The sequence below is a fragment of the Arachis hypogaea genome, chromosome 17, assembly GCF_003086295.3.
Source record: "Arachis hypogaea cultivar Tifrunner chromosome 17, arahy.Tifrunner.gnm2.J5K5, whole genome shotgun sequence".
Lineage (NCBI taxonomy): Eukaryota > Viridiplantae > Streptophyta > Magnoliopsida > Fabales > Fabaceae > Arachis > Arachis hypogaea.
Genome location: NC_092052.1, coordinates 130,081,026 through 130,107,389, shown reverse-complemented (window position 1 = coordinate 130,107,389; position 26,364 = coordinate 130,081,026). Strand labels below are relative to the sequence as shown.

At 32.1% G+C, this 26,364-nt stretch overlaps 1 protein-coding gene across 3 annotated transcripts; it reads left to right on the top strand.

Moving 5' to 3' along the window:
• The first annotated feature begins 20,245 nt into the window (after nucleotides 1-20,245).
• LOC112762597 (transcription factor bHLH143) lies at nucleotides 20,246-26,126 on the top strand. Of its 3 annotated transcripts, none has more exons than XM_025808475.3 (4): nucleotides 20,246-20,733; nucleotides 23,340-24,006; nucleotides 24,130-24,296; nucleotides 24,391-26,126. In XM_025808475.3, the coding sequence occupies exon 4, from the start codon at nucleotides 24,409-24,411 to the stop codon at nucleotides 25,507-25,509; it is 1,101 nt and encodes a 366-aa protein (XP_025664260.1). In that variant the 5' UTR covers nucleotides 20,246-20,733; nucleotides 23,340-24,006; nucleotides 24,130-24,296; nucleotides 24,391-24,408; the 3' UTR covers nucleotides 25,510-26,126. The 3 variants fall into 3 exon arrangements, with proteins under 3 accessions (XP_025664260.1, XP_025664259.1, XP_025664261.1); XM_025808474.3 differs by lacking the exon at nucleotides 20,246-20,733 and adding an exon at nucleotides 22,834-22,972; XM_025808476.3 differs by lacking the exons at nucleotides 20,246-20,733; nucleotides 24,130-24,296 and adding an exon at nucleotides 22,834-22,972.
• Nucleotides 26,127-26,364: the final 238 nt, after the last annotated feature.

Genomic DNA, 26,364 nt, shown 5'->3' with positions numbered 1-26,364 from the left:
TCTACGAGAAACCTAAATCATGCCTTGACCGATTCCTCCCTAAACTCATAACACCTCAAAAACCTCTCCTTTCACAAGCTCCAAGTTTTCAAACATCAATTCCTCAAGCTTAATCACCCGGATTTCGTTCTAAACCGCCCAATTGAACTCCAAATCAACAATAACACAATCTAATTCACATAATATCACTATAATCATCATAAGGTTCACTAATTCAATAATTCACAAGGGTTCAACAGTTCTTTACCTTACCCGTGGATGAAATGGACAAAGTCCAACACTATCCACAAGCTAATTCAACCCTAGAACATCAAAATCACTTAATCTCTCAAAATCAAAATCTTAAAATTTGAAATTAGGGAAGAGTGTCTGAGTAAGAAATTGCTATATTCTTAGCAAATTGATCCATGGATTTTGTAGAGAATTCCAAGACGAATATGTGGCCGCAAACGGCTCGTCAATCAGAGTTCCGGATTGAAAGTTATGGACGATTGAATTTCGGAAATGGGTTACGCACGTTAACTCTCTTCTTTGGCGTGCTTCAACTGAAGTAATGAGGAAGAAAACGGGCTGAGTCATGTTTATATAAGCGGGCCTTGGGCCCGGTTTAGGTCCGGTCCAACCGATTTGACCCGTTGGCCTAATTTTAGGCCAAAATATTTAAAATTAATGTCAAAATTTGTATTTTAATTATTTCTTCTATTCTAAACTAGAAAATTTAATTTTCTAATTTTTTTAAATAATAATTAATTTATTGACTAATTATTTATTAATTTCGCGGGTTTTACACCACAGCTTGCCTTGCTACCTCATGTACCACTATGCTCTAATTTGCTACCCTGCTACTGTATAAATTATGACTGTTTTTGGCTGATTTTCTTTGATTACCAAATATTTTCGCTCGAAGTCAGCCTGCAATAAACAAAATAGGAGTTCTGGTGGTTAATGAATCCATTCCACCGTAGTAACATGATTTAAGACTCCCTTCTTATATTAACTAATAAATTCGCAACCCTATTTGCATTTTTTTGTATGAAAGAAAAATTTTCATTCAAGAAAATAGCCAAATAGCATTTATAAATTGCAGAGTATATATTAAATCTGAAATTAAATAAGAAAATAGATAAATTCTATGTTAGATAATAATTTGAGAGGAGGTATAGAATTCGATTACAAAAAATTTTATAAAATAGAAATAGAGGTAAATTACAATTTCTTTTGTTTCTAATTCTACACAGAAAGAGTCGTAACATAGAAAAATATTATCTCTTCTTCTCCGAATAGATTTAAAAGCTTTGCGAATATGAAAATATTTTCATGGACAAAAAGTTTTTCTCATTGAATTTTTATCCTAGATCTATAATACCATAACTAAAACACCTATGAAGAGACCAATACATCACAAAGACGAGAGAACAACCATAAAAAAATTATATTAGATCTAGTTCTAGATCTCAGATCTAGAACTCTGCAAAACAGAAAAAAAAACACAAAAAAGAATAAATACAGAACAACAGCAAACAAACAGAGAGAAAGGAGGAAAGAGAAGGCGGGTGAAAAGAAAAGGGTGGTGAAAAGGTGTGGACGGCAGAAAGAGTGAAGGTGATGAAAAGTGTGACTGACGAGAGTGATAGTGAGATAGTGAAAAGGGAAGATGATGGATGGTTAGTGAGGAGAAGGAAAAGAGGAAAAGAAGAGACGGAAGGAGGTTTCAAGGAGGAGGGAAGATCGGAGTAGAGGAGCCGAAGAGCAGAGGAAAGGAGGAGGGTCACCATAGTCCAGATTGAGGCAACGACGGCAGCTCTCAGGAAGCTTCATTCTTGTTCTCTTTGCGGGAGAGAGAGCTATTTGCATCTTTTTGAATCAGTGCAAGATGCACTATTTTTTGCACAGTTAAGTTCTTGTGTAACTTAAATTCAAATTTTTTTGGATGATAGATTTCATACGAAGTTCTTCTGATATTCTCCATAGTAACAAGGTTGAAAACTTTATAAAAATATGTTTTTTTCACTTATTCCATCACTTCAATTTTTTTGTATGAAAATTTTTTTCATAACTATAAAAAATATTTGGATAATCATGTATATTTTATGTAACAAAATATCTTATTATTAATTATTGCGGTTAACAATAATAGATGAAAACTCGTATCTATCACTTCATAATCAAGCTATGAAAATTTTTCTTTTGATATTGCATCAAGAAAGGTAAAAAGTTATTTTTATATCCTTTGTCTGAACAAAAATCTAAAATGTCATATCATGATTAATTTTTTTTTAAAAAAAAATCTCTACTATATATTATCTCTTACTATCTACTAGGGGTGGCAAATAAGATGAAGCTCATTGTGTCGGTTCGCTTAACTCACCTGATTTACCCCGTTTAGCTCACAGACACTCTGGACATGGGGCGGGTGAATCCAAATCACGTACCTAATTCTTTTTTTTAGCTAAAGTATCTAATCTAACTCCCATTAAAAAAATATAACCTCCTAACACCCATTCACTTCTGATCTTAGTGCCATTGGGCAGCAACAGTGTAGCACTCTCACTTCCTTACTAAAACCACAAGCTTAAATTAATTTTCCCTTTCAAGTTCCAACCATGCACCAAGTCACCAACTCTACGACATCCATCTTCTTCTTCTCTAATCTGGCCATCTATAGATCCACCATCAACTCTATGTTTGTTGTCCGTCCTTGTCTTCTCTTTTGTTCGACAGTGCTGCGATCTACCCTATTACCTCATCTACTACTCTCTACTATAATTGGTTGCCTTGCTACCATTTTCTCCTTTTCTCTATTCGTCAATGTTGTCATCTACTTCTCTCCTTGGTGTTGTTGTTTGCTCCTCTCTTCAGTGCTACCCTATTGTCGCCTGTCTTCTCTTATGCTCGTCAGTGCTATAGCTTGCCTTGCTACCTCATGTACCACTATGCTCTAATTTGCTACCTTGCTATTGTCTTCTACTCTTCTCATTGCTATCGCTACTCCTATTTTTAGTGTCATTTTCTTCTTCACTCCTCAATGCTGCGGTTAGAAAGTGTTTTTATATATTTTTTAGAAAAATATAGTTTGTGACACCAGCCTACTATAAGGCGATGTGAGCGAGAGTTTATAGCTCGTTCAGTAAGCGGGGCAGGTGGGCTTATGGTGGAGCAGGACGCACTATAAGAAAAACACTGAGTACTATCGAAAAAACAAATAAAATCTGACGGCATACATCCCGCTGGTAACCAGTTACCGTCAGATTTTTTCGTCTGATAGTAATTACCGTCGGATTCTACGATGGATTACCTACCCAAAAAATCATGTGGTTACCATCGAATTTTTCGACGGTAACGTTGGCGCCACAATATCTTGTTTTCCACACTATTACCATCGAATTACGCCCTCGGTAAATCCGACGGCAATGTCAAATTTTTTTAAAATATTGTGAAGCAATTTTTTTCTTTTTAATTTTAATTTTTTATTTAAATTTATTTTTCACACAATTAATGGTCAAATTCTAAATAATAAAAATCAATTATGTAATATTAAATATCAAATGTTCAAATAAATTAAAAGTCAAATAAATCAAATACAATGAAATAGTAAAACAAAACCCTAATCACTAAAGATCCAGGTAGTCGTCGTCATTCCCGTGGTCCTGCTGAGGCAGTGGAGAAGGCGGTGATGTCTATGTCCCACCAGTAATGCCGCTGTCACTGACGCGCATCTGAGCCTGATACACCGCCATCTGCTGCTCCATTCGCTAAAGTCGCTCCAGCTGCTTCCCTCCACTCCAACCTAAGCTCACTCATGTCTGTCACGCATGTGAGGATATTCTGATACCTCTCCCGAATCTCGTTCAGCTCCTGAGCCTATTCGTGAAGGCTCCGAGTGAGCTCCTGTACCTGCAGTCTCAAATCAATGACTTCCTCGGGATCAACGGCTCGACTGGTGGCAGAGGCGGACGTTGGCCTCAATGTGGAGGTGCGGAGGCTGCTGGCAAAGAACGACTCCAGTCCGTATATGTGATTCTTGTACGGCGCTAAGGTGATCTCGTGCTAAACTGCATCGGGATCGATGACTGAAGCAGTAGAGCCACTGACATCCTCCCCACTTTGATGAGATTCTTGAGTTGCAGCCTCCAGTCTCTGCGTATAGGACTCTTGTGTAACACATGTTATTATGATTAGGACGACAACTGTACAGTTAATTGAAAATTTTATATCACAAGATCATATGTTTACTCACATAATGATCCGTAGACTGCTGATAAGCAAATCTCTCTTTATTCTCTTTCAAAGTGTGGGTGTACTTGAAGGTCTCCACTAATGTCGCATCGCGATCCAACGACTTCGACTACACATATTGCTTGAAACAATATGTTAGGATGCCTACTAATGATATGTCAAAGAATATAACTAAGTTAATAATAAAATTAGAGAAGCCACATACCAGCCTGGCCTTAGTCTTCATGAAGGTCGATAAGCCGCCGATATACTTGGACGACTTGACCGATACCCTGTTAGCTCTGTTTGTGAGACGCCGATGCCTGAACCCCTCATCGGTCTCCCAGTGAACGTACAGAGCCTTCTTGATTTCCGGGCAAAGCCAGGAAGTGAGGTGGTCACGCCTCTCATGTACATCCTCCAACATCTGTTGTAGCTGCTTACCCATTTGATGGTCGTATATCTTCCTGATGAGGTCATCATGCTCTTGTCCCATATAAAGTTCACCAGCACAAAGAAACTTTAAAATTATTTGATCAAAATATATCGTGTTCAACAAAATAAAAGATATAAACTTAGTTAATAAGGTTTGACTATATTAAGTTTTTACTGTCTACTTCTAAAACCATCGCTCTTTGGTTGCAGAGGAGATTTTCTTCTAGCTCAGCCATGGATGGTCGTACATTAACTTGACGACGTTGGTCATCTCCTGAGTACATGCGTTGTTATTTGGCGCAAACCTATCAATAATTCACAAACAAACTAATATGGCAATATAAATTAAAACTTCAGAAGCAAATAACCATAATATATAGAGATTTTTTTTAGAAATTTTGGCAGAGTTTCATCTATAACTGGAATGTGCCACAAACTCTATCCATAAACAATTAACTAAAACAACACCAATTGTCAATAATCAATAAACAACAATCAATAATCAAGAAGCAACATTCATAAATCCATTAAACTAGAATCAATAATAAAAAATCACTAATCAATAATCAAGAATCACTAATCACGATATATCAAACACTTTCAGCAGTTCAAGCCTATAACCCTAAATCCACTAAAACTATAATCAATAATCAAGAATCATTAATCACAAATTATCAAAAACTTTCAGCATATAAAAGACTTAAAGTAGTACTTACTCATTCTGCCATCAGGCCAAATCGTCATCCATACAATGGGAGGTGGTGGAGGTGCATCAGCTGGCTGGTTTCTGTGAGAGAATTCCGATGCCACGATCTCCATCGCTTGAGGTGGTGTCGCCAAGACAATGGGCTACTGAGCGGATGGAGGCGGCGTTGTCGCCGTAGACGCAGGAACGTAGTTGTGGTTAGGCACCATGATGAATCGCTGTTCCGATGCACCCGCAACTTGTGACGTCACCGGGGTAGTCAAATTAGAGGGAGAGAATCCAGAATTTCCAGGGATATCAACAGAAATCCTCCCTTTACCACAGTTACGACCACAACCACGATGACTAGGCTGATCCGCAACATCCTATATGTCGTCATGTCTGCAAAAAATAAACCAATTAGAAATTCAGAACAACAAATCAAACTTATAAATTATAATAACTAGTTTAGAACAACTCAACAATAATAAAACATATTTTAATTAAAATTGAAACAAACAAGTTCAGTACCCTAAGTTCAGAATTTTAGAAAACCTGAAGTTCAACATAAGTTCAGTACCCTAAGTTCAGAACTAAATAAGGAACAAAAATCATAATATGTTCTAATTAAAATTGAAACCAAACAAGTTCAGTACCCTAAGTTCAGAATTTTAGATAACCTTAAGTTTAAAACAAGTTCAGTACCTTAAGTTCAGAACTAAATAAGGAACAAAAATCAGAACATGTTATGATTAAAATTGAAACTAAACAAGTTCAGTACCCTAAGTTTAGAATTTGAGAAAATCCTAAGTTCAAGACAAGTTTAGTACCCTAAGTTCAGAACTAAATAAGGAACCAAAGTCAGAACATGTTCTAATTAAAATCGAAACTAAACAAGTTCAGTACCCTAAATTCAAAATTTTAGATAACCCTAAATTCAAAACAAGTTCAGTACCTTAAGTTCGGAACTAAATAAGGAACAAAAATCAGAACATGTTCTAATTAAAATTGAAACTAAACAAGTTCAGTATTCTAATTTCAGAATTTTAGAAAACTCTAAGTTCAAAACAAGTTCAGTACCCTAAATTCAGAACTAAATAATCAACAATAATTAGAAGTCTCAAAACAGCAAATAAACCGTATAAATTATATCAACAAATCAGAATTTTATAAAACCCTAAGTTCAGAAGCATTACCTGAAAAAGAGCACCAGAGCTGAGAAAAAGAAGCGGCGTAGACGGCGGCAGAAGCAGCGGTATTGGCGACGGCGGCAGCAACGGTAGCAGCTCGTTCAGAATCTGACAGTTACAACGGTGACGACAAAAACAACGAGGAGTGGCTCCCGAAGAGGAGGGGACTGCCAGGGAAATGAAAGGGGTAGAGAGAGAGTGGGAGGCAAAAGGGTTAGAGAGAGAGAGAAAGACGAATTCGAACGAGGGAGAAAAGGGTTCGCAATTTAAATTTACGGCACAGTTACCGTTAGATTTTTTCGCGGATAAATCCGACCCTAAAGGATGTGCCCCATTTTTTTATTTTCACTCCAATTATTACTAACAACTTTACCGTCGAAATCGTAAATTTGTCGAAAATAATTTGACCTGACAAATTTGACACCTAACTCATCGGTAAATTCGCCGGTAAAACCGTGGCTACTATGCAACACTAAATTCAATGGTACTCAGTAGTATTTTTCTTGTAGTGATAATCTAATCCATTTGCCACTTCTATTATCTGTCTCCTGAAGATTATTATTATTATTATTATTATTATTATTATTATTATTATTATTATTATTATTTTATATTTTAATATATATTTTATATGAATAACTGATTTATTTAGTAGTTAATTTGAATTATTATTATTATTATCAAAAGCCTATCTTTTGTGAAATATAATCTTAACATACGTCTTTAATATAATAATCTAAATACTCATTGACAATGCAAGAATTTATATGGTACTTTGTAACTGGCTTAGAAACGAAGACATGAACTTTAATTGGTACCAAAACTAAGACACTCTCTAATCTCTATATGTTATTACTTATTAGTCAATGGCAGTCTAGATATGGCATCACATCCTCGTGCATCATCATCAATTGGACATTAATTATTAATCAACCTAGTTGTAAATGAAAGTAATTATGCTTAAATAGTTGGTTTGTAGAGCCGTGTGTATTGCATTTCATTATAACTTTGGAAACGCAAAACATATTTTATCTTGCAATCCAACTCATTATAGTGATAAAAATAATGAATTTGATAAAAATTACAATGTACAACATTTTACACTACATCATCAATACACGGGACGGATCCAAAACTATTATTCTCGAGAAGCCAATAATATATATAATATTAAAAAATTTATTATCATTGTAATTTTTCTTATTTTACGATAATATTGACAAAAAAATGATTTAAATTTATTTTATTTAATATTTATTTATTAAAAAATATATTAAATAAAGTCAAACACAATAAATTCTAATAATCTTTTGTTAATATTTTTTTGTTATAAAATATTTTCGCTTATTTTATTATATGTTCCAACTGTAGGATATATTTATCTGCTTATATTATCTTCATAAAGAAAAAGGAGGTATTTAATTGATAATATAGTGACCCACGTTTATATATATATACTCTAAAGTATTATTGAACATTATAAATACAAACATTAGTGGCAGAAAACATGGAAAACCATGCTTGTCTACGCCATAAACCAGAAACTTTATATCCTAAATAAGATCATATAGAACACGTCTTTGCTTTTTCTTCTTTGGCCCCTCCATTCTCTCTATTTTTAATTATCATCGATAATTATTATTAATGCAAATCATCTCTTGTAACAACTATTAGGTTCCTAACTCTTTATTATTTTTCATATCTGCGTTTATATATCACTATAGTTATTAAACCCAGCTGGGTTGACTGCAAACTAATTATATTGGTTCGATTTTTCCGGTTGAACTACGGTAGGACAAGTTTTTATTAGAAATAATTTTAAAATGTCTTATATAATAAAAAATCGAATCTGGTATCTTAATTATAAAAATTACTCAAATATCATTTTTAATCACTAAATTCTTGTTAATTTATTTTTTTTAATCATATAAAATTTATACATCTAAATATAAAAGTACAGTTTAACAGGTATTTTGTACTTAGCAAGAAGCTAGTATAATTAACAAGTTTTAAATTTACAAAATTTTTAAGCATAATCATTATTATTAACAGTAGATAATTCTATTGAACCTCTATAATTTTTTCTCGGGTGTGAAAAATATCTGTTAAAGGAAGCAAAATATTATCTTCAAAAATGAAAAAAATTAGTAAAGTATAAAAATAAAAGTTTAATGATCATTAATTTTCTCTCTTTTTTAATCTAAAGGTTGATCCAATAATTTCAACACCATTAGGCAAACGCCAATTCCGTAACCTAGGAATTCAACGTAACAACCACTCCTTCTAGAAACAAAATTAAATTCGAAATTTGAAAATCAGTGATGAGATAGGCTTAGAATTTTGAATTTATGGATAAGAATCTAATAATCACCCTCCGTTTAAAATTAAAATTATCTCAACCATCCTATCCCCAAATGTATATAAATAGGGGTGCACCTATAAGTAGAAAATCACTCCTCTCAAATATTAATCTTCTCCCTTCTCTCTCTACAAAAAATATATTCTGTGTGCAAATACAAGAGGCAAGCTCAAAGAAGGGTTAGGAAAAGAGTAGGAAATTATGCTTTTCTTACTTTTATGTTGGCATGTAGTATGCTCTATTTTATTTCCTTCCATCTATGCATGGCTACCATCTTTCATGTGTTTTATGGCATTAATTATCCTTTACTCATCTTTCATCCACATTGATCATGATTTCTATTATGTCATTCATGTCCTCTTGATCCATTAATATATATCCCATATTTTTCTATGTGCATTTACATGACCTTTTATACCATTATATTATTATTCCTTTAATGTTGAGAGTACATACTCTTTATAATATTTTATTTAATTATTTAACATACCCTAATTTTACTATGTGCATTTACATGACATTTTATATCATTATATTATTATTATCCCTTTAATGTTGAGAGTACATGCTTTTTTTTTATGTCTTGTTCAATATATCCTATTCTATTATGTGCAACTAAATGACCTCTTATATCATTATGTTATTATTACTCCTTTAATTTAAGGTTAAGGGTACATACCTTTTTATAATATTTTCAAGTATTTGATATACCCCATTCTTACTATGTGCACTTAGATTATATTTTATACATTATATTATTAATATCTTCTTAGGGTCAAGAGTACGTGTTTCCTTATAATTTATTCAACTAATTAATATCCCCTATTTTATTATGTGGAATTATATGAACTTTTATACCATTGGATTAATAATATTTCTGAGTTAAGAGTACATGCCCTCTTATAACTATTTTATTCAACTATTTAAAATATCCTAATTTTTATATAATGTACATTTACATGATATTTTATACATTATATTATTAATATCTCTCTAGGGTTGAGAGTATCTACTTTCTTATAACATCTTGTCCAACATGCTCATTTTATCATGTATATGTCCCTCCTCTTGCATGATCTATTCTTGTATGAATCTCTTCTTGTGTATGCCTAAACAACCCTAATTATAAATTAAACTGAGGGAATGATCCTTCGGTAAGGGAAAGTGACCCCGAAGACAAGATATCGAGATGATCCCTCGGTAAGGGAGGGTGATCGATCGAGATGATCCTTCGATAAGGGAAGGTGATCGCCAAGACATTCGAGATAAGAACCTTCGGTAAGGGAAGGAGACTCTCATTTTATACCGGTTTGAGCTCAATACTCTTCGTAAAAGCTACAAGTTAAGGAAGAAGAAAGTATAAGGCAAAGTTTGATCATAATGATGTTTTTTTTAGATTTATTTATGAATATGTTGACGTTTCATATGTTACTATCCTTCTATTTTTCCTATGTGCTTTCCTTTTGCCTATATGCTTTACAAGAAAGATTCATATTACATGCCATATTGTGCGATCTTTTTTTTAAAATCCCACACGTGGGCTGGAGATAGATATGGAGGTGTTGCATAGCACTCATAGTGAGACTTTAAGTTCTCATCCCTTTTCTTTTCCCATACTGTCTCTAGAGGAACATGACACAGCGGATAGAGACGACGCAGTGTCTCCCGAAGGTAACTTCTCAGTATGACTCTTCGAAGCACGCGTGGATAGTTACGACCACTACTACCGTGCTCCAAACTATCTACTTCGGTCGAGAGTTCGTGGAAAGAGAACCCCAACTGCCCGTCATAACCTTCCTAGATAAGAACGCTTCAGCATTCAAGAAGCGGTCATCTGAAGTGATGCATATCGAATCAGATTCCGAGACAAAGGAAGAGGAATCCAACAACCCTATTCCACCCTTGGACTTCCACAAGGGTTTAACTCCTCCTCTGAATCCTCTTCCATGGTGTCTTCCTTCATACCAGGGTTATTGGATTTCTCTTCCTCCGTCTCAGAATCTGATTCGAGATGCTCAGATGACCGTTTTTTGAATGCTGAAGCCTTCTTATCTAGGAAGGTTATGACGGGCAGCTGGGATTCTCTTTTCACGAACTTTCAACCTAAGTAAATAGTTTGGAGCACGGTAGTAGTGGTCGTAACTATCCACGCGTGTTTCGAGGGGTCATGCTCAGAAGTTACCTTCGCGGGACACTGTGTCGTTTTTATCTGCTGTGCCATGTTCCTCTGGAGACAGTATGAAAAAAGAAAAGGGATGAGAACTTAAAGTCTTAGGAGTGTTATGCAACATCTTCATATGCGGGATTTTAAAAAAAGATCGTACAATATGGCATGTAATATGAATTTTTCTTGTAAAGCATATAGGCAAAAGAGAAGCACATAGGAAAAATAGAAGGATAGTAAAATATGAAATGTCGACATATTCATAAATAAATCTTAAAAAAAGAACATCACTATTATCAAACTTTGCCTTATACTTTCTTCTTCCTTAACTGTAGCTTTTATGAAGGGTATTAAGTTCAAACCAGTATAAAATGAGAGTCCCCTTCCCTTACCGAAAGTTCTTATCTCGAATGTCTTGACGATCACCTTCCCTTATCGAAAGATCATCTCGATCGATCACCCTCCCTTAAAGGGATCATCTCGATATCTTGTTTTTTGGGTCACCTTTCCTTACCGAAGGATCATTCCCTCCGTTTGTCCCTCAGTTTAATTCACAACTAGGGTTGTTTAGGCATACACAAGAAGAGATTCATGCAAAAATAGATCATGCAAGAGGAGGGACATATACAATGATAAAATGAGCATGTTGAATAAGATGTTATAAGAAAGTAGATACTCTCAACCCTAGAGAGATATTAATAATATAATATATAAAATATCATGTAAATGTACATTATATAAAAAATTAAGATATTTTAAATAGTTAAATAAAATAGTTATAAGAGGGCATATACTCTTAACTCAAAGAAATATTATTAATCCAATGGTATAAGTTCATATAATTCTACATAATAAAATAGGGGATATTAATTAGTTGAATAAAACAATTATAAGAAAATATGTACTCTTGATCCTAAGAAGATATTAATAATATAATGTATAAAATATAATCTAAGTGTACATAGTAAGAATGGGGTATATCAAATACTTGAAAATATTATAAGAAAGCATGTACCCTTAACCTTAAATTAAAGGAGTAATAATAACATAATGATATAAGAGGTCATTTAGTTGCACATAATAGCATAGGGTATATTGAACAAGACATTAAAAAAAGGCATGTACTCTCAACATTAAAGGGATAATAATAATATAATGGTATAAAAGGTCATGTATATGCACATATAAAATTAGGATATGTTAAATAATTAAATAAAACATTATAAAGGGGTATGTACTCTCAACATTAAAGGAATAATAATATAATGGTATAAAAGGTCATGTAAATGTACATAGAAAAATATGGGATATATATTAATGGATCAAGAGGACATGAATGACATAATAGATAATTATGATCAATGTGGATGAAAGATGAGTAAAGAATAATTAATGCCATAACACACATGAAAGATGGTAGCCATGCATGGATGGAAGAAAATAAAATAGGACATACTACATGCCAACATAAAAGTAAGAAAAACATAATTTTCTACTCTTTTTCTAACACTTCTTTGAGCTTGCCTCTTGTGTTTGCACACATAATATATTTTTTGTAGAGAGAGAAGAGAAATGATTAGTATTTAAGAAGAGTGATTTTCTACTAGATACACCCCTGTTTATATACATTTGGGGATAAGGTAATTGGGATAATTTTAATTTCAAACGGAAGATAATTACTAGATTCCTATCCATAAATTCAAAATTCTAAACTTTCAAATTTAATTTTGTTTCTAAAAGGGGTAGTTATTACATTCAACCATCTAGTTGATGTAAATTATATTATAATAACAAGGTATATTTATTTGATTTTATTCGATTAAGAATTATTTAGATGAATATAAAATTTTTTACGGAGGGTTGTTCAAATAAAGGCGATTTTAAGTCTACCCAATAATTGAGTTAAACTTTTCTTATTTAAAAAAAAAAATAATCTTCTCTTATGGATTCGTTATTCGAGCCATAAACCTACCACATTAGTCATTCATCAACTAATTATATTACCATCCTCTATGAAAGCACTTGAATAAATGTGTAATAAGCATTGATTATATATTTTCAACATTCCGAAATAATTATTTATTCAAAACCATGCTGGCATTGACATCATAATATTTAAAAAGAGAGAATTGGAGGAGGAAGGAAGGAAAATAAAATAAAGAGTCTGGATAGGGAGTCAATAGAATATTTGTACAATGTATACAATGGGTTATTGAGTTAAAAAATGAACATCACTCATACTATCCAGAATAATCATCCGGGTACTAGGATAATAAACATCTCATGTCATGAAATCACTCATCCCAAAAACTTAAGCTAATTTTGAGGTTCACTAAGGATCAAACTCTTGACCTTTTAGATCTAGAGTTCTGATATCATGTCATGATATTACTCATCCCAAAAACTTCAGTTGATGGGAAAAAGTAACACTAATAGTTATATCTCTGATACTGAATTAGACATCTCTAAATTTCATTGTATACATTGTACAAATATTTCATTGACTTTCTATACTTATTCTAAAATATAATATAATATAATATAATAAAACATGAGAAAGAGAAAGTAGAGGTAGGTTTATGGGATAAAAAAGAAGTTAACATCATATTAGCAAACCTGGATAATGAGATTGGTGAGTTTTCATAGAATGATATATCATATATCTATTTTTTTATTTTTTTTTTATTCCCTCTATATTATTAGCTATTTGGTAGTGATGACGAAGGGTGCTAATTTAATTAGGTTACTGTATGAACTTTACGTGCTTTTTTTTTTGTGCATTATTATATTTAATCTAAGGCATCTCTAGTGACTATATTACAAAATTAAACATTCAAATTTTCAAATCATCAGCATGCATGGGACAACTAGAATGACATATTGATATATAATCTTTATCACCATCATTCCTTCTTATATAAAAAAAAATACAACAAAATTTCCAATTCAAAATAATAAGATAATTAAATTAAAGTACCATATATGAATATATGAATGTGTAATCAACTAAGAATATATGAATGTTGTATTTTTAATAATTTAGGATTAACATCAAATTATATTATTAAAGGATTTGAACAATAAGAATTAATTAATACAACATTTATAAAAATATAATTCATTATAGCGTCCTAACTTTTTATTTAGTAAAATAAATAAATATACCTAATAAATTAAATTAAATATATAACTAACAATTATTGTACACAAAATCCCAAAGAAGCATGGTCATGTATGTAATTAAGTCCTTGTGAATGTGCTAAACATATTGGCCTAACTGACATCATATATTTTAAAATTAATCAGAAGTGATAAAAATTAAAAACGTCCATGATGATAAAATTAATAATATAAAGAGAGACGTGCAAACTGCAAAGTAATTCTTTTAATTTAATTCGATTTATTCATTGATTTATTAACTCATATATATTATTAAAGATAAATTAAAAAAACTTATCTATCTGTAAAGTAGTTTCTTTATCAGAAAAAAAAAAAAGAAAGAAAATATATGGATGCTCTATATAGGTCAATTGGTTTGCGGTGTAGCTGTTTTAATTAGTGCAACAAAAAGTTTAGACCTAAAGAACTTGATTATATAAGCTTAAATATTGTTCCCTCCAATCCAAACAAGCTAAAATCTTTTAGGTAGCTATGTAGCTAGAGATTTTGGTATGTGGAGCATAAGATTTTTTAGGTTACATTTGTTTTTTAAGAACAGATAAGATAAGACATTAAAAATAACATACAAATAATAAAAACATAAATTTTTATATTTTTATATTTTATTTGATGATAAATTAAAATAAATTATTAAAATTTAATATATTTTTATTTTTTTCATTCAAAAAATTTAAAAATAAAAATATAATAATAAAAATTATAATTTATAAAAATTAACAAAAATAGTAAAAAAATAAAAATAAGTTACATCTCTTATTAATGTTTTTGTATTTTTTCTATCAATATAGATATAAAATATACTAATTCAGTATCTTTAAACATAATATTTTTATTTATATTTTATCTGTCAAATATAATTTTATAATTTTATGATTTTATAATTTTATGGGTCACACATACACATCACAACATAACTATATACACCATGATGCTGCATGTGCCTTAATTAGCAAGGTTAGGTGCTTCAGATTAAGGACGATGCTGCCCCTTAATCTTATTACCATGTGCTATTTTTCTTTTCTTTTCATTCAATTACTGTGTGTTTACTATTAGCTAGGTCCTATGATTACAAATGAATTTGGATAATTTGTTTTAAAATCATTCCTAAGAAATAAAAAAATGTTCGAGTATTATTAGAATTTATTATTGTTGGTTATTAATTTAATTTTTTAGTTTAATAATTTAATAATATATTTTTAATTTATAATTTTAAATATTGATAATTAACTAATGACTAAAAATAATAAATATTGATGAATTTTTAACATTCTTCATAAGAAATATGGGTCGCTTAATAATTTTTTCTTTAGAAATTATTTGCTAATAAAACTTGTTAAGTAGATTAAAATAATAACTTTTGAAATTGTATTTGAGTAATAGTACTAGAAGAATAAATCTTAAGTTTCTAACTAAACTTATTTAAGTAATAATAAGGGATAAGTACTTTTTTCGTCCTCAAGGTCTGGGGTCAAAATCAAAATCGTCCATGACCTTTTTTTTTTATTAAAATCATCCTCAACGTTACAAATCGTTATAAAATCGTTATTTTCTATTTTTTTGGACCAAATTACCCTTAACTATTAATAAAAATTAAAAAAAAAACCCCACCCCACCCCCCATCAGATCTCTTCGTTTCTCTCCTCCCCCCCCCCACACAATTTTCCTTTCCTCCTACACCCACCCCCAACCCTCACTCCATCACCCCCAACCCGCAGCCGCCCCGTGTCCGGCCCTCCGCCGCCGCCCCCGCGTCCAGCCCCACGCCGCCGCCCCGCGTCCAGCCCCACGCCGCCGCCCCGCATCCAGCCCGCCGTCGCCCCTGCGTCCAGTCCCCCGCCGCCCCTGTTTTTCTGTTTTTGCTTTCTGCCTTCTGCTGCTTCTTATTCTTTTCTTCTTCTTCTGTGGTTTTTGATGAAATTTGTTGTTGTTGATGAAATCTGTTGATGATGATGATGATGATGATGACCGAGTGGGGTGAGGGGTGGGAGGGGGAGTTACGGTGAGGGGGGTGAGGGGGTACGATGAGGGTGGGGGGTGAGGTGAGGGGGTGAGGGGGAGGCAGTGAGGGATGGGGGGTGAGGTGAGGGTGGGGGATGAGGTGAGGGGTGGGGGGTGAGGTGAGGCGGTGAGGGGAGCCGGTGAGGAGTGGAGGGTGAGGGGTGAGGGGTGAGGGGTGGGGGTTACCGGAAGGGTGAGGGAGTGGTGTTTGTGTTTGTGTTTGTGGTGGTGGTGGTGGTGGTGGTGAAGAGGAGAATGATGATGATGAGGGTAATTTGGTCCAAAAAAATAGAAAAGGACGATTTTAAAGCGTTTTTAAACGTTGAGGATGATTTTAATTAAAAAAAAGGTCGGGGACGATTTTGATTTTGACCCCAGACCTTGGGGACGAAAAAATTACTTACCCCCGCTAGCACGATATTGTCCGCTTTGGCACACAAGACCTCACGGTTTTGCTTTTGACGATAGGGATGCTAGCCGAAGCCCCCACACTCACTCGTCAAAACGCGTCATGCTAGGGAGAGGTATCCACACCCTTATAAGGCATGCTTCGTTCCCCTCTCCAACCGATGTGGGACTTTACAATCCACCCCCCTAAGGGAGCCCAGCGCCCTCGTTGGCACATCGATCCGGGTTCTGGCTCTGATACCATCTTTAAAGTAAGTGAGTACCAACAAATACTTCAATGCTTCAAAAACAAATATTCAAGAACATTTTGGAATAATACAAAACTTCATCAAAAATATATATAGTCTCATGTATAGTTCCAAAAGTATAAACTTCATAAAAACGAGAATTTATACGTGTCCGGTCACCCTTACGACGTAGGATCAACAGAGTATCGAGATTCAACCTGGAACACGTGGTGGCAAGCCACGGTACTTTACCCAGGGAAACTCGTATCTCAGATAAACGTGCGGAAGCCACATATATTTATTCATAATCATTCATCCATCATCATTTCCGCATTTCGTTAACAATTCATATCAAACCAATCATTATTCAAGCCATAAGTCACTTTCTATTTCTCAAATCTCTTCAAACTCATAAATCAACTTTTCCTCAAAATCAATTCTCTTTCAAATCTTAGTCACTTAATATAACATTTTACAAAATGTCCAAGAGACTTTCAATCATCACCTTAAAACGGAACTTTCTTTGAGAAGACACAAGACTCTAGACCTGCCTCACTTAAACTCTTTAGAAATCCTCGGAATCATAATTACTCAAACTGAAATCATTTAAATTGGAGACTTAAAACCAAAACCAAGGCATGTAGGCCAAAAGTTCCGAACTAGTTTCAAAACCAACATTATTTAAGTCCAAAAACTCAATTTCTTTTCATTCTTAAATCCGAGCCACATTTTTTTTATAAAAGTGCAAAATTTTTGTATAAATTATAGAATATAAAAAATGTGTTAAGCAGAAAAATGAGAAAAAGAAAAAGAAACAGAAACAGAAAAAACAAAGAATAATTTAAAAAAAAGGAAAACATGAAAACATAAAAAGAAAAGTTTAGTAAGAAACTTAATTGAGAAGAGATTTATTCATCTAGTACTATCACTTAAATACAATTTCAAAAGTTATTATTTTAATCTACTTAATAAGTTTTATTAGCTAATAATTTCTAAAAAAAAAATTGTTGAGCGGTCCATATTTCTTAGAGTAATTCACTTTAATAAAATGAATAGAGTTAAAAATTATGTAAATGGTCTCAATTATAATTGATTATACGTCTTGTCCTAAATATATTTACATAAATCGAATCAAAGTAACTTGATTATAGCTATTTACACATAAATCGAATTAACTAGGTAAATTTAATTAGCATGTAATAAAATAAATTGAATTGACCCAATTCAATTTATTAAGGATCGAAACAAGAAAAACAAAAATAAAACCATACTAAATCAAACAAAACTTTTTCAATTTATAAAAAGATATGAATAAAAAATAAATTAAATCATATTAATTCGACTTACTAATAACACACTTCCCTATAATATTAATTAACTAGTTAGAATTCTACTAAAAAAATTATGTACAAATTTTAAGAAAATTTTCAATTATTTAAGAAAAATATCATCAACTTTTTTAATTTAAGACTTTATTAGAAATTTGTTAAAAAGTTTTTGTTCAACGTTTTCTTAATGTATTTGATATATATTGAAAAGCCTAGTAAATAATTAATTTATTTATTTTATTAAGAAAAATCCTTTTGATGGCCTAATTATATTAGGCACATATCCTCATATATCACATCAATGTAAAGTAATATTGTTCTCTAGGAGGGGGCCGATCCCTATTCATTATTGAGCCTCGGCTTTCTTACCCCAAATCCCTAAAGTAAGACCATCCATATAGTTAATATTTAATTAATTAATAAATATCACATGTGTTATATATATAGGGAGACGCAAATTTGCGACTTCTTAGGTGAGCATGAAAAGATTATGTTATTTGAGCTATAATTTATTGACTATATGTATTTTGTAGAGAAATAAAACCCTAAACGACTCCTGACAATTATCTCAAAAGACAACGAGACTTTTAAAAAAAATACCATTTTCGACCCTTGATTTTTATTTTTATGGGACTAATTAGTTCCTGTACAAAAAAATCAATGTTTTATTTTTTGGCATAGAAGCTAATCAGTTCTATAAAAATAAAAATCAAAGACCAAAAAAAATAATTTTTTTGTTAAAAATTTTGTTGTCTTTTTTAAATAATTATCGGAATTGTGTTGGGTATCCACTCTATTTTGTATATACTAGTGGTTTTTTTTCATTTAAATAAATATTAATTTTTTTTTTCAAAATACGTATAAATTTAAAGTTGTGTCAAAATACGCCAGAGTCCATTTTGCACGGGATTCCTATGAAATAGAGTTTAACTCCATTTTACATGGAGTGCGCGTAATATACACTTTTGGTGTGGCCCCTACGAATTGGACCAATTCAGACGTGGCGTCCGGAAAATAAGAACAATTTTAGATAGCTTATAATAATAATAATATTATTAATAATAACTAAAATAATAATAATAATAATAATAATTATTATTATTATTATTATTATTGTCCAAAGTTGTTTTTATTTCTCCACAGATTTGAGTTGGTCCAATTTATGAAGGCTGCATCAGAAGTGCCATTTTACGGGAGTTCTATGGAAAATGGAGTTAAAATTCATTTCACGCACCGCCCATGCGAAATGGATCATGCGTATTTTTGTATTATTTTAAATTCATACATATTTTAAAAAATAATTTTTTTTAATATTCATTTAAATTAAAAAACGTATATACTAGTGTGTATTAATAGATACTATTGTTTTTATCAGTCTATTTTTTATTAAATAAAAATAACAACTCTAAAATTAATTGAGATAATATATTCTAATCTAAATAACTCATTAAAATTTTAGAAATATTTTTTAATGAATTATGTTTATATATATAATATCATTTTTTTCAAACCAATAACTAAGCACTAAAAGCATCAAACTTTCAATTGAAGAATCATTAAATTGTTTAATAGTATAATAAATCTTGCTATAATATGTCAAAATATATATTTTTATACGTATTAATTAATTAATAACTAACTTTTATTTTGTATATGTGATTTTATTCTATCTTTTGTAGTAAATTGATACACATTTTTCTTCACCATTAAAATAGGAGATTTGATACATTTTATATACTTTCGATACTTTATTTTATATATAACACGTGCATACAAAATATTTTTGACACCTATATATAAGAAAAATAGTATTTATATCATTCTTATATATTTTTTATTTTATTAATTATTTCTATTTTGAAAAAATAAAAAACTATACAAAAAATAATGCGTGTAATATTCTTGAATATGCAATTTGTGCGAATGCAATTGGATGGTGCGTGGGTCCTTATTAAATATGTATAATTCCAGGTTTGAACGGTCAACCTAAAAATTACTATTGATTGATTTGAACATTGGATACCGTATAAAAACCATTGAAAGAACAGGCTGAATCGAAAATTAACCGATGAACTACTTGAACTGATTCAATTTTTTTTAGGATTTTCGATTCGTTACTTAAAAAACATAATAAAACTCCCTCATTCTCTCTTACAAATGAAATCCAATCTTAAATTCTACCAGCAACCACCATCACACTTCAAAGTTCGTTTCATCAGCACCCACCACTATTGTCGTCGGCAATGACAAATAGCGGTTGTCATCGTCGCCTCTCGAAAGTCTGTTCGGCCCTCTTTTCCTATATCATCTTCTCCTCGACATCGCCAGAAGGTTTGCTCGAAGTTGTTGACATCGCCATCGCGAACGATTGTTCGGTCCTGTCCTCGTCCCCTGAATTCGTCGTCTCTATTTTTGTTGCCAAGCCCTACCTCTCTCTGTCTTCAAGCCCCCCTTTCTCTCTCTCTCTACTCACTACGAAGTGCAAATGTTTTTCTCTGTCGCCATCGACTATTCGCTGTAACCTCCCTTCCTTCCTCACAGCTGGTAAGCACCGTTTCTTCCGTTTATTTTTTTTATTTTGTTAATTATAATGATTATGAGTTGTTGTATTTTTTATTCTGAATTTTGGTTGTTGGAAAGAATAATTTCGTAGAATCGTTGCTTCTTCTTTTATTATTTTTTGTTTTATTAATTTTTATGAAACTGGAATATTTCTGTTAATGATTAATTTCAATGATTCTGGAATAATTTCATTGATGGTGCTTCGTTACTTTGTTAAATTTTAATTTTAATGATTTTAGAATATTTTGTTAAATTTTTTAAAATAATTTTGTTGACAGTTGATGGTACTTTATTAAATTTTGATATTTGATATTATAATTGAGTCCTCAAATACAGCTTCTTTTAGTGGTATTTCTGAAAATTGTACCTTCTGATTATCTATTTTTGATGGATATATTAAAACATTTAATGATGATTATGATTTGTAATAACAATTTTTTTATTTAGTTGAAAATTATTCACTAATAATATTATTTCTTTTGGTGGTAGAACATTATGCATTTGTCATTTATGTGCATTTTAAATTTTTTTTAATTATAAATTTTGATATTTAAAGTTGTTTGTTAACTTTTAATTATAACTTATGAACAATTTATTATATAAAATTGTAAATTTTTAAATTTTATTAACTTATAAATTATTGAATTTAAATATCCTAAATTTTTAATAATTTTATTTTATATTTAATTACGTTATTTTAACTATAGTTAAATTTTAATTGGACTATTAAACTATTAAATCAGTCACTCTATTAATTCATTGATCGATTTGATTCTCGCAATATTATTAAATAAAATTTAGATCTACGACAAATTAATTCTTGAAATACCATATTATATAGAAGAAGTGTGGAAAAAAGAAAAAGATGGAGCGATGCTATGGCCTATGATTGGAATTGCAGTATGATGCGTGTAACTAATTTGTGTTTGATTCGTCGAGTGAAAGGGAGACAAGGGCACAAGGCCAGGTAGTGGTCAACCAAACTAACCAGGTTGTGTGGTTAGGTTCGAACCTAACTACCCACCCAGGGGTATTATGGTCAACAAAACTCGTGAATAATGATCATAGAACCACACACACGGGGGGCCCTACGCACCCCACTTTTGCTCGTGTTCCACAATCATGCTTCTACTAATTTAATATAAAAGGTTTAGATAGCTAATAATTTTTTAATTACATATAACTAATTAATAATTCCTAATTATATTTTTCATTCTTTATCATTGTAATTCATTTATAAATTTTTCTTTTTATATTACTTATGAAACTTTCGTATTTAGAGAATATAGCTAGATTATTTGTATTCATAAAATATTAATTTTAACTCTTAATCAATATATATAAATGTAATGTATTTTGAAATGACACAGCAAAAAATGAGAATATTTTTTTTTTTTCTTTTAAGGGAGTAAAATATTTATTTTTAATGAGTAAAATTTTTTATTAAATGTTTTTGAATTTTAATTTTCTTAAAAATATTTAAACGTATTATTTGGCTATTAAAAATTTTAAATATAATATAAACAAAATAATTTTTCCTCTTTTAATTATCTAATCCAAACATACTCTTGTCTTCTTTGAGAATTTGTGTCATCCAAAATCGTTAATTATTTTCTTAATTAATAATATGGATTATTCAAATTAGTCTAATTTTAATATAAGACATTTTAATTCTTTAAGTTTTAAAGTATATAAAATAATTTTTTATTAAATAATATAGATTTTTTTAATTTGATTAGTTTAGACAAAATAATTATTTTTAATTTTTTTAGAGATTGTTTTTTATATTTTCAAATTGTTAAAAAATTGTTTTGTATTTTATTTTTTCGAATTAAATTAAAAAAAATTATATTATTTAATAGAAATAAACGACTATAATTTAAATAATATAATTTTTTTATACTCACTTACATGCCATCTTTCACTGGTAACTTAAAAAAAATAAAAATAAAGAGACTATTTGATGTATTTTAAAATTTAGAAAATTAAAATATTCTATTTAAAAAATTGGATGGAATTGATTTGGATAAAAAACAGAGGGGCATAAATGTCAAATGAGAATGCATGGTGTATATAATTGAACTCCCGAGCAATCGTTGTGGGTTGGAGTTTCTACCTTGACTGTACCCATTAACGCTTGCTTCTTCGTCTCCTCGTTCTGCCTCCATCATTTTTGTCTATTGGGATTGAGTTCCAACTTGGATCTATCTCTATTTTTTTTGTAAGTTCTTCTTTTCTATGTTTAACTCTTCATAAGGGAATTTATTCACTTCGTTGACTAATTTTTACACTCAATTTTTGGGAACAATTTCCGGCTTGGAGCTTCGTGGCCTTGGATTTTTATGATTTTGTGTGTGGTGTGATTTCAAGTCAAATTGCATAATTTTATTTTATTTAATCTTATTTCGTTTCGAAGCATTATAGCTTGAATTGAGCTAAACTCCAAGAACAATCTTATCGGGAAGGTTCAAGTTCAGGGAAAAGTTTTAATCTTTATTGCTTTTATGCTTTGTTTCTGCTGTTTTCAGAACCAGGAGTTGCGAATTCGTGTAAATTACGATATTTCTGATGTTGAGATTTCGTTGCAGGTTGTTAAATACAAATTAGGTTTTTGGGTGGTGAAGGAGCAGCGGTGGCTTTTCTATAAAATTGGTTAAGCAGAAAACAGCATGCGGTGGTGGCTTAGTCTTTCTGTTGATGTATTCCGAAAAGGCATTTCTTTAAATCTCTATTGCAAAGTGATCCTGTAATTTGTGTTCTATAAAATCTTTACCATCTTTTTTCTCTCAACCAATTTTCACCTGCATCATTTTCCATGGGGTCCAATTTCTTTGTTGTTGTTCCTTGCTATGTCCGTCAGATTAGCTGAAGGGACAGAAAAAAGAAGGAATAGAAGAATCTTATTTTCTTCTCTAAAGCAAATATATTTTAGGTGTCATTAGTTAGAGTTAGGGTTTTCCTTCTTTAGGTGGTTCTAGTTGTACCTTGTATTACTAGTAACTGCAGTGGTGGTGTTCATATAAACCTTTTGTTCTGGAGTGGTGGTGTTCAGATTAGTTGTCTTAAGCAAGATTGTTTGGTTGTTCTATTTTGAATTGAGGAGGGTTGGGAGGGGAGGGGGAATTAGTTATTATGGTGTGCCAAGCAGCAAGTCATACGAAATTTCGGGCATTGAAACATGAGAATGGAATCGCGGGTTGCTCCACCATTATAGTTAGAGTTATAGCATGCTTTCAACCTCTCAGAGAATGCCAGGTATGTGAATCAACACTCGTTGACCAACAGTTTCGATATATTCATTGTTTTCAATTGTGCACTTGTTAAGTTGTTATGATTTGTTAGTAAATATATCAAAACCTGTGTTTGTATGTTGGCCAGGCTGAATATTTCCGTCATTTGCTCAAGCCAATCACGTAGAGTATTTCGTGTTATTCTGTTTTGGTGGGTTGGTTATTGGTTAAGCCAGTATTTTTAGTTATTTGCTTTGTTCGCGAAAGAAGTCTTTGATAAGCAATAGGTCTTGCGTCAAAGTCATTTTTCTTCAGGTATATTCTGCAATATCATTCATTTAGCACTGGCTGTTTTCTTGAATCAATGAATCGTTACTGATGTCATAGCATGTGTTTCTATAATGTTTAGGTGATTGTTATTGATTGAATGGGAGAAGATTGTGGAACCTGGTTACCGCGTATGCAATTTGGTTGGCAGTCACCCAATTTGGGTTCCTTTAGTGTTCCCCCTAATGCGTGGAAGCAAAATGGTATTTCTGCCACTGCCGTGAACTCTGGCATCAATGTCATAGCAAGGAATGAAACAATGCCAGCTTATGAGTCACCTTCAATGCCCAATTTGCCATTAGGATGTTCTAATGAACCCCATCCTTGGTTTTATTGTTTGCCTCGCTCTCGACAGGAGTTTACTCCTGCTCCAAACTTTGCTGCTGAGGAAAAATTCCTTGCCGATCGTGTAAAAGGTTTGAGGGGCAAATTTGCTCCTTATGGTGAATCAGGCTCCCCTCAGAAGCAATTCCTTGTTATTGATCAGACGGGTGGTCAAACAACTGTTGTTTATAGTTCTAAGTTTGGGAGTCCCAATGAGTGCCTTGCTTCTTGGCATTCAAAATTGCACGGCACAAACTATTTGAATGGGGAATACCCTTTGGGAAAAGAATTGAGCCATCCGAATGGGCCACTTGTGGATGATAAAGGGGATGAGAATCTGGGAACTGGTGTTGAAAGCGAGATGCATGAAGACACGGAAGAAATTAATGCATTGCTTTCCTCTGACAGTGATGGTTATTCTACGGGGAATGATGATGACGACGATGAAGTTACCAGCACAGGGCATTCTCCAAGTACAATGACCAATCTTTATAACCACGGAAAATTTGGAGGAATTGAAGAAGTTGCAAGCTCCACTGGGAGAACAAAGAAGAGGAAGCTATTAGATGGTTATCATGATGGCTTACAATTTATTGGTACTACCGATTCTTTGAAGTCGAAGAACAAATCCTTTGCAATGGAAGATGATGCCGAATCGAGATGTTCCAACTGCTACAATGGGAGATCTGAAGAAACGGATTCCTTGTCAGTTAACAAGAAGATGAGAAAGGAGAAATTACGAGAACTTTTGAATGTTCTTCAGAGCATGATTCCTGGTGGCACGGACAAGGACAGGGACCCGGCTATGCTCTTGGATGATGCCATACGCTGCTTGAAAGCCATGAAAGTTGAGGCTAAAGAGCTTGGACTCAAGTGATTCCAGTTAACCGAACATGTCCTTATTTTTAAGCCCTATATAGAATTTGTCTATTGCTGATTCTTGGTAGAATCTGCTGAATAAAACAGAGAGTTCTATGTTAGGGAATTTCCATGGTAAGGTTTACTCAGCAAAGTACAGCTCTGAAGTACGAAACATGGAATGTGATTGGCCTGAACTCCACTCAGAGAAAGTAGTACTAAAGAGGATAGAGTGATGGGGGCCAGTCTTAAATCCTCTTTTCTTTGCATCCTTTTCATGGCTATTCCTTTGGGGTTACTATTGCCTTTTCTCAGATGGAAGAAACTTTCATCAAAGCTTTAAGGAGGGGCCGCTTGCACTTATTGTCACAAATTATTTTTATTCCACTTGATGATCCAGCAACATCAGCCACTTCTAAGGGATGTATATGTGTGTTGCATTGTTTTTTTTTTTGTTAATATCTTTGAGCTTGTGTTGTGTGTTTTGTTTTTTGGATGTGTTTTGTGTTGGTATTAGTGTTAGTGTTGTCTCTTTGCCAGGGTATTTACGTAGCATGCACACATTTAATGTCAAATTGATATGATATGAGAATAATAATAATAAAGTGATGTGTTTGTGTTTCGGTTTTCTTGAAATTTGGATGATTCATATCACACCAATGTATATTGATGAAAAGCTTTATATGGGACCACAGGGTTGAATTAACATGCAATGTGTGTTTGAACTTTGAGGAGTGGTGAATGGTAGGGACTAGGGACCCAACAAAAGAAGCAATCTTGTACAGTGTTTCTATTGAGATGAATTGAATCAATTGATCTTCCGCTGCATTGAAAGCATGTCCTTATTTTCTCTATTTTGGGCCGATGACAAAGG

Excerpts from the sequence above, each read along its gene's own strand:
- LOC112762597 (XM_025808475.3), top strand. The coding sequence starts at position 24,409 with ATGGGAGAAGATTGTGGAACCTGGTTACCGCGTATGCAATTTGGTTGG.